The 9,491-nt window shown below is 50.3% G+C and overlaps 1 protein-coding gene across 1 annotated transcript; it reads left to right on the plus strand.

Annotated features, from left to right (window-relative positions):
* The first annotated feature begins 9 nt into the window (after nt 1-9).
* On the plus strand, nt 10-9,249 carry Lrrn4 (leucine rich repeat neuronal 4). The gene is made up of 5 exons (XM_090352018.1): nt 10-191; nt 1,925-2,594; nt 3,991-4,195; nt 5,911-6,048; nt 7,656-9,249. The coding sequence occupies exons 2-5, from the start codon at nt 1,934-1,936 to the stop codon at nt 8,860-8,862; spliced, it is 2,211 nt and encodes a 736-aa protein (XP_090208144.1). The 5' UTR covers nt 10-191; nt 1,925-1,933; the 3' UTR covers nt 8,863-9,249.
* The last annotated feature ends 242 nt before the right edge of the window (nt 9,250-9,491 follow it).

Consider the following 9,491-nt stretch of genomic DNA (forward strand, 5'->3'; position numbering starts at 1 on the left):
GGAGGGGCCTGAGGAGGCTTGAGAATCTCAGGCTCCTCTAGATGGATGGGGAGGGGGAAGGGCAGCTGGGAACCAGGCCTCCCTGTGGCAAGCGGCATTCAGAGCTGAGCTGCTGTCTAAATCACAGGCTCCTGAAATATAATAAGCAAGACTGAAGACTGTGAAGGGACTTTCAACACGAGCAGCTTCAGGTAAGTAGGATAACATCACTGCTGCCTGTGCACACTCTTGACCCCATTTTCCAAGATCTTTCCCACACCTTTGGCCTCCAGTTAGAAAAAAAAGTTGGGGGGAGGGGGAAGCCTTGTCCCAGAGCCTAGAAAGTTGTTCTGGCAGTCATGCAGAGAGCCAAGGCAGAGACAATGGGATATCAAGCAGTTATTTCAAGGCCAGGACCTACTTAGAAGTAACTGCCAGTTTCAAGCCATTCCATGCTGACCTGATCTGCAATCCTGGGCTCAACAGCACCTCCCATCTTGCAGCTCTGGGCCCTTTCTTTTCCTTTCTTCCTCTGTCTTTTCTTTCTTTCTTCCTTCCTTTCTTTCTTTCTGCCTGTCTTGGGGCTTGAACTCAGGGCCTGGGCTCAATCCTTGGGCTTTCTCAAGGCTAGAGCTCTACCACTCGAGTCATAGCACCACTTCTGGCTTTTTCTGTGTATGTGGTACCAAGGAACTGAACCCAGGGTTTTGTGCATGCTAGACAAATACTTTACTGCTAGCCTATGCTCCTGGCCCCTCTGGGCCCTCTTTAAGTGCCAATAGTGTGGACCCTTCTTTTGCTGGAACTTGTCAATGACCAGGAACTGCTAGAATCCAAGGTCTCAAGCCTTATTCTCTAAGATTCCTTTCTTCTGCGGGCAACCCTGACCCCACTCCTCAAAAAGGAACTCCAGAATTTACTTTATGCGAAGTAGCATAGACTCCTATACTTAGTTCCAATGAGAAAAAGGAGGACAACCGAATCTTGCTCGACAGGACAAAAATCATCCTCTGTGAGCAGTTAGGTTCCAGTGGCTCACGCCTGTAATCCTAAACTATTCAGGAGGCTGAGATCTGAGGATTGAGGTACAAAACCAGCCATGGGTCAGAAAGTCTGTAAGACTCTTATCTCCAATTCACCATTAAAAAGCTGGAAGTGGAGCTGTGGTTCATATGGTAGAGCTCCAGTCTTGTGTGGAAAACATAAAGGGACAATGTCCAGGCCCTAAGTTCAAGCCCCAGTACCACCAGTATGTACACACACACACACACACACACACACACACACACACACACACACACACACACAATTTTCCTCCAGTCCTATTTTTTTGTTTTGTTTTGCTTTGTTTTTTGGCCAGTCCTGGGGACTGAACTCAGGGCCTGAACACTGTCCTTGGACTTTTTCCTCAAAGCTAGAACTCTGCCACTTGAGCCACAGCATCACTTCTGGCTTTTTTCTATGTATGTGGTACCAAAGAATCAAACCCCCGGTCTTTGTGCATGCTAGGCAAGCACTCTACCACTAGGCCAAACTCCCGGCCCCAGTTTCACATTTTTATCCAAGTAGAGCATCTTCACCTCGAAGGCAGTCAGGTTTAGGGAAGCTTGACTCTTCCCTGGGGAGTTAGCTGTAGAAGGAGGATGGTCTCTCCCTGCAGAAGCTCAGCTGGTGTGGACACAGAGGGGGTTAACTGGAAGATTCAGCCCAGGGTGCAGCCTGGGGCTGAAGGAGCCTTCTTCAAGAAAGGAGACCACCAGAGCCTTGCTAAGAGAAGGAAAGGCAAGAAGGTGGCACGGGGCATGTGCGGGTGTGGTTAGAGGAAAGCAGGCCGGGGCCAAGTCATGGCTCCCCTCAACCTCTCAGGGAACCTTTCAGGGCCCGGGTGGGGTGGCACATTTGCCTTTCGCTCATGATTCCCGACTCATGGGCTGTCCTTCCCCAGACGCTTGCCATGCTGCTGCTGCTGCTGCTGCTGCCTCTGCTGATGTGGCCTCTCCAGACCCTGGGGTGGCCACCCCAGCACAGGGTTCCCCTCTTCCGGCTCACTCAGCAGAACCCCTGGGACAACGGTGACAGCAATGCCACCGACTGGCCTTGTGAAGGACTCCCCATGGTCGGGGCTGATGCTGTGACCCTGGACAACCGTGGACTGGAGCACCTGCCCCGCTGCCTGCCCCGCACGCTGCGCAGCCTGGACGGCAGCCACAACCTGCTGCGCAGCCTGAGCGCCTCCGAGCTGGGCCACCTGCCCGAGCTGCAGGTGCTGTCGCTGCGCCACAACCGCATCGCGCAGCTGCGCTGGGACGCGGGGATGCCGGCCTCGCTGCGCACCCTGGACCTCAGCTACAACCTGCTGGCCCAGCTGCCCCCATGCGCCCCCGGGCCCGCGCTGCGCGGCCTCCGAGCGCTGGCGCTCGCCGGGAACCCGCTGCGGGCGCTGCGGCCCGGGGCCTTCGCCTGCTTCCCGGCGCTGCAGACACTCAATCTCTCCTCCAGTGCGCTGGGCACCAGCGAGCCAGGGGGCATCGCGGCGGGTGCATTCGCCGGTGCGGCCGGCGAGCCCTTGACCGCCCTTGAGATCCTGGACCTCAGTGGCACGGACCTGGAACGAGGTGAGCGTGGATGGGCAGGGGCTCCATGGAGCCTGTGGGAGCTTTCCATGTTTCCTTTTGCCCCATCTGACTGGGCGCCCATTTCTGCACACACCTGTGAGGGCTGATCAGCCTGTTATACACATGTGTGTCTTTCAGGGGCAATAAGCCAAGACGGATAAGCTACCCAGGGACATGCATGTGCAATTGCTCAGGGTCTTGATGAGGTGACATCTAGGGGTCTGAGTAAAGGCCTGCTTGACACCCCGGTGAGGGATGCAGAGACTCTATGGGAGGGACTGTGCCCTGATCATGTAGCCAGGGCTCTTTTTCTGCTTTCACCTGGTTGGTAGAAATGAACAGGTGTATCGCCCTGTTCTCAGCCCTGTGAAGCTCACACAGGCTTTCACTATCTCCATCCACATCAGAGGCAGGAACCTGTCACAAGCTCAGTTTTAACATAGGAGGCACAGGAAGACCTCCTCAAGTCATTCCACCTTTCTGTGCCTCCTATGTTAAGACTGAAGCTTCTGGTGGTCAAAAGATGAATTAATTGAATTTTCTACTCAGCCAGGATTGTGTCTGTAGGTGTGGAGTCACTCAAACATGACACAGGAGGGAATTTAGGACAGTGATTCTCTTGTAGTTGGTTCTGACTTTGAGTCATGATGCTGTATTTATTGCTTCCTAATCTATCAACACCTAATTTCTCCTCAGATTGAGAGGAAAGAACAAGAATGGGAAATTCAAAAGGGAGTGGGCACATTTCTCCACTTGCTGGGGACAGCTATACAATTAGATTTCTGAAGCTCCTTCAGTCTTGCTCCCTGTCCCCTCCAGAAATTTCTCAAAAGATTCCTCCAATCAACCAAGGGGCCAGGGACTCATGCCTGTAATCCTAGTTGAGATCTGAGAATGGTGGTTCAAAGCAAGCCTGGACAGGAAAGTCAGTGAGACACTTATCTCCAATTAACTACCAAAAAAGTCAGGAGTGGTACCATGGCTCAAGTGGTAGAGTGTTAGCCTTGAGCAAAGAAGCTCAGGGACAGCACCAAGGCTCTGAGTTCAAGCCTCAGGACTGGCAATAACAAGAAAGAGAGTCCACAAGCCATCAGTGAAGTCTGGTTGTTTTGTGTACGGAGATTAGCCAGGGGGTAAGGCAGGTTGGAGAACATGCCCTGGGTTAAGAGGCTTTCTCCACGGTGCTGCTTTAAGTCAGTCATTCTCCTCTCCGCCTTGGCAATCATCTCTAAAGGACTTTTTAGCTTCGATGGTATGTTTTTGAGATCCCTAAAGCTGCTAACTCTGACACTGGCCTTCTTTGAGGCTGTCACTCCAGTTGTCTTCTTAATGCTCTGCTGCCTTCCTGGGTTTTTGTCCTTCTGATTTATGAGTATATCCCCCTCCTGTGTTTTAGTTGAGTCTGGATGGATCAGGGACCTGCCACAGCTCACATCCCTCTACCTGAGGAAGATGCCAAGGCTGCGGATACTGGAGGGAGACATTTTCAAGATGACCCCTAACCTGCGGCAGCTAGATTGTCAAGATTCCCCAGCACTTTCTTCTGTCCACACACACATCTTTCAAGATACTCCTTGCCTGCAGATTCTTCTGTTCCAGAAGTAAGTGTTTCTAAGGCACATCTTAGTTATATGACTGCTATTTTTTTAATCCCTATTACTCTATTCGATTTTATACAATAAACCACAGCTTCATTTTCCTCCCAGTATTCTTCTGAATTCTCTCTTTCTCACCTTCTGGGAGAGCTGTCTTGGGCAGGTCTACTCTCGTAACAACCTCATAACAAACAACACTGTTCAGGCCACAGTTATATTAAAATTCTAAATTCTCTCCCCCCCACACACACCATTTTCAATTATCTTTACATAGTGGTACAAAGAAGTTGCCTTTAACAAGGAGGTATGTGAATGTAATATATCTTGATCAAATGTGACTCTTTTCAACATCCTTACTTGCCCTCCCCTTCCCCGCTCCTTCTCTCACTCTTCTTAATTTTGTAGGATATACATTGGCTATTTGACTGCATTCTTCCCCTCCAAAGCCCAGGCTGAGAAATTTGCCATAGGATGAAATAGTGGGGGTACCAGCCTTCTTTTTGGGGGCACACACATAGAACTAGTCTTCCAGAGATGCCGACTTGGCTCCCGCTCACAGACCAGGACCAGTGGAGCAGATCTGGATGCTATTCCCTTCCTCTCCGAGAACACTTGCATCTGTCCCAAAACAGTGGATGGAGGGGACAGACAGGCTTTCAGGCAGGTGGAAGAAAGCCATTCCTTTGGCGAGAAGGGGCAGGAAAAGGAAAGTGTAACTTTTGCTGCACATGATGAATTCTGAGTGTGTGAATCTGTCTGAATCTGAGAAAGTCAAGAGACTCAGAGAATGGAGACAGTTGGGACCAAATATTATATGGGATTCTAGAGAAGAAAGAGGAGATGGCCATGAGGGCACCAGCCATTGCAGATTCTGGACCATTTGTAAAAAGAAATAAACAAGTAAGTAGATAGACAGACAGGCAAACAGGTAACATGCCTTCAACAATCCTTCCCATTCTAGTGGGTACCCACATCTGGACTGTGATGGAAGTTCATTTCATCGAAGTGTGCTGTGTACAAGCCAGTGGGATATTAGGCAGAAACTAGAAAGGCATTGGCATTGGGGCTTACCCTCTTCCACTGTCAGAGCCCCGCCTTCTTGTGAGGTCTAGGCTAGGCTCTCAGCTGATGCATGGAAAAAGATCCTGGTACACTCAGTTAAAAGCTCTGTCTACATGAAGCCACTCAGAGCCATGACACTAACCCAGAGAATCATGGGAAAGAAAAGAAGCTACTTAACATCTTCAACTGCTAAGTTTGGGTGATGTTCTGTATTAGCAAGAGCTAACTGATGCATGTAGGCCTGGGCACTGTCCCTGAGCTGCTTTTGCTCAAGGCTAGTACTCTACCACTTGAGCCACAGCACCACTTCTGGCTTTTTCTGTTTATGTGGTACTTCATATATGGCTTCATATATGCCATAAGCCACACTTCTAGCCCCTTAACATCTGCTTTTGTAAAGATACTTATATACATAAATACCTCTTCAACACAGAATGTTTTTTGAACTAACCAGTGGTTATGAGGATATTATCCTTATTTGACAAGAGAGCTAACTAAGTTGAGCAACAAGAGAAAGAGGTCCCAGGCTAGGAGAGTTTTAGCCAAAACAATATCCTCGCATTCATAATGGAATGATTTTTTCCATGCTGCTTCTTGAGAACATTTTTTAACTGAATTGTAAAAGTCTAATATGGGGGATCCTTTTTGTGTTCTTTCAGCTGTAACTTGAGTTCCTTCTCTCCTTGGATGGTGAATTCCTCCCAGAATCTGTCTGTCAACCTCTTTGGAAACCCTCTCCTGTGCAGTTGTGAGCTATCCTGGCTTCTCATGGATGCAAACAGAATTTTTCTAAGGAGGTAACACATTTACAAAGTGGATGGCTGAGGGGTTGAAGGTCAACCTTGCAGAGCTGAATTGTCCCAGCTCAGGTCTTGCGTGCATGCACATGCTGGGCATTTGGCTAGAGCTGGTCAGGATATCCCTGGCTTTGTTAGGATGGAAGCTCTGCTAGCCAGCCAGAAGAGGGAAGTACATGGGGAGGCAGACTTAGGAAGTTTTAAGGGACCAGGCCTAGAAGTCGGGCATACCACTTCCATTCATGTTCATCAACCACGTCTTAGTCTACAGGCCACACATAACTGCAATGGAGGCTGGGAAATGCAGTGGCTGTACCAAGGAATCGAACCCAGGGCTTCATGAGTGCTAGGCAAGCACTCTACCAGTAGGCCACACTCCCATCCTAGGATCTATCTTCTTCTGAACCTGCTCATGACTACCCAGTCCCTGAACTCAAGATGGAGTCTAGCTTGCCAGTCCTGAGCCCTCAGCCCCAGAGCAGTAGGCTCAGACAACTGTGTTATTTGGGACAGGAAAAAAAATTTTCCTATGAAGGTAATTAGCGAGAAGAGGGTGTGTTGGGGGGAGGTGCTGAGGAGGAGCCACATGCAAGCTAGCATAGGAAAAGATGGGGATGGGGTGCTAGGATCATTCTGTCATAGACACTTAGACCAGGTGCACCAGCTAGCCATTTCTCCTTCGGAGTCACCCTCCCGCTGGGAAGGACTCCTTTTCACCTCCCACCCAAGCTTGCCTGGAATGGGATGCCCAGGCTTCATCCCCACACCTCACTTTGAATCAAAAGGCTCGCTCCTTGCCCCTTTGCAGACAGAGGCCTCATGGGGTACCAAAGAAGAGATGGAACGTACTGGTTGGAGCTAGAGATGCTGGCTTCGTTCTGCTTAGCATGGCTGACCTGGCTGACACAGCTTCTCTGTCCTTCTACCTCCTTGTCAGTAAAATGGAAGATAGCAGACTATTTTGTAAGGCCATGCAAATTGTATTAGTTGTTACAGTGAAATAGGAAGGATCATGCCTAGCATGATATTAGTGAATAGTACTAGTGTGACTGGTGTCACCAGTTCTCCCTGCCAGGATGCATGCAGGAAAGAAACAAATAGTAGCCTATCCTTTGACTATCCTTAGAAGTGGGTGCCCCAAGTTTAGACTCTGCCATCTGCTAGCCATGGTATCTTGGGCAGTCACTTCCTGTTTGTGAACTTCAGTTTTCCTCTTCTTTACCCCATGACACGATGTGAGGAATCTTGTCCGAAGGTTTCCAAGCATCAGGAAGATGTTGAGTTTGTACTAGATGGTGCCTGATAGACATGACAATAGGTCTTGGCAGAAGGGGACACTCCTTACAGCATCCAGCCCCAAAATCAGACTTAAAATTTTTTTTTTCTGGTCAGTCCTCGGGCTTGAACTCAAAGCATGGGCACTATCTTTGAGCTCTCTCATGGCTGGTACTCTACCACTTGAACCACAGCACCATTTCTGGCTTTTTCTGCATATGTGGTACCGAGGAATAGAACCCAGTTTCATGCATGCTAGGCAAGCACTCTACCACTAGGTCACACTCCTGGCCCAAGCCAGTCATCTTCTAATTGGTTGGTTTCCTTCATAGGGCTGCAGACACTATGTGCACACCAGCTGTGGGGTCCAAAAGCCCCTTCTCAGCTCCTGTGTCCCTCTCCCAGCTGCCTGATATGTGCAAGTCCAGCCAAAGCACCACTCTCCTGGCTTCCACCCTTCATCCCCTCCACAGCTCAGTTTCCATATCTTCAACACAGGGTCTCTCCACTGCTCAGCCCACAGGTCAGCAGGGAGTCACCAAGTCCCCCTTCCACATTGTGGCTCCACTCACACAAGCTTCATGGATGCTCAAGGATGCTGGGAAAGGGACGGCCCCATCCACTACCAATTCCACAGCAGGTTACAGCAATGGGGATGCTCTGCCCAAAGCCGCGGGCACAGTGGGATCAGAGCATGGAGAGCACGCTGGCAGTCTCAGCCTTGAGCCTGGAACCTCACCTGCCTCTACTCCACCGGCCAGCAAACACCTTGATCCATCATTCCCCACCTCAGGGAAGCCCACCAGCACATCTCAGCTTCACCAGAGGACACACAGTCCTCACCACACTACTCAGGAGGGTGAGATTCCAGTCTTCCTGTTGGATGATGACAGTGAAGAGGAGGAGGGGAGCAAGGAAGAGACGGAAGGCACTCACCAGAATGTTTTTTGCGATTACCATCCCTGCAAGCACCTTCAGACACCATGTGCAGAGCTGCAACGGCACTCCCAGTGCCTCTGCCCTGGTCTCAGCAGGGAAGACACCACCCCAGACCCTCCGAAGCTGCAGGGCGTGCTGGAGATGACAGACTCATCAGCCCTCATCCACTGGTGTGCCCCCAATTCAGTGGTGCTTGGATACCAGATCCACTACTCTGTAGAAGGCACAACAGAGAACCATTCGGTGGTGGGCATCTATGCCACCGCCAGGCAACACCCCCTGTATGGACTCTCACCACACACCACCTACCACGTGTGCGTACAGGCAGCCAACAGGGCAGGCCTGAGTCCACTGCCAACCTCAGGTTGGAGGAAGCCCTGTACCACCTTCACCACCAAGCCCAGCTCGGTGGGCATCTTTGCTGGCCTATGTGCCATCAGTGGCTTACTTCTGGTCAGCACCCTGGTGCTGTCCCTGTGTCTCTGCCAACAGTACCAGACACTTAACAGGCAGAACTCTGACACGCCACTGGTGGCCTTCAAAAACCACCAGTTTTTTGAGCTGCCAGGAATGTCATTTGGTGGCAAAACACTTACCTAGCAAACTGTGAAGCCCTGGGTTGACTTTTGCCAGCCAGACCAAACAGCAAACCACTGAAGTCCCAGGCCTGCAATGCACCCAGCTTCCTTCCGGTGGAACTGGATCTGCAATGTAGAAAGGAAGCCAGAGGATCCCAAATGGACACCTCTCCTCTCGTCCCCCCAAAGCTGCAGGTCAAAGCAGCAGCGTGAACTCTGGCCTGGGCGCTGCCCCTGAGCTCTTTAGCTCAAAGATAGGACCCTACAACAGGGGCTGGGCATTGTCCCTGAGCTCTTCAGCTCCAGGCTACCACCCTGCCCTTGAGCCAAGCTCCATTTCCTGTTTTCTAGAGGTTAATTGGAGATGAGTCTCAGGTCCTCTTGTGCCTCAAGCCTGCTTCGAACAATCCTCAGAACCACAATCCTCAGATCTCTGTTTCCTGAGCAGCTAGGATTACAGGCAATGAGCCATTGGTACCCAGTGTATCTGACACTTTTCCAAGTTCTAGTGTGTAGCCCTAAGCATATCACACAGAGATTTAGAAGAGGCAATTTAAAGGATCTCAGTTTCTGCTTAAAAATTACTAAACAATCCCAAAACATGATAAATTAGTGCTAAATCTTCAGGTATTAGATGATACCTAGTTTTCA

Source organism: Megascapheus bottae, chromosome 18 (assembly GCF_031878675.1).
Source record: "Megascapheus bottae isolate mThoBot1 chromosome 18, mThoBot2.hap1, whole genome shotgun sequence".
Taxonomy (NCBI): Eukaryota; Metazoa; Chordata; class Mammalia; order Rodentia; family Geomyidae; genus Megascapheus; species Megascapheus bottae.

Bases quoted from the DNA above. Each gene is read 5' to 3' on its own strand.
- Lrrn4 (XM_090352018.1), top strand. From the start codon at position 1,934: ATGCTGCTGCTGCTGCTGCTGCTGCCTCTGCTGATGTGGCCTCTCCAG. The intron at 2,595-3,990 runs GTGAGCGTGGAT...CCTGTGTTTTAG, and splicing joins TGGCACGGACCTGGAACGAG to TTGAGTCTGGATGGATCAGG. The intron at 4,196-5,910 runs GTAAGTGTTTCT...GTGTTCTTTCAG, and splicing joins CAGATTCTTCTGTTCCAGAA to CTGTAACTTGAGTTCCTTCT.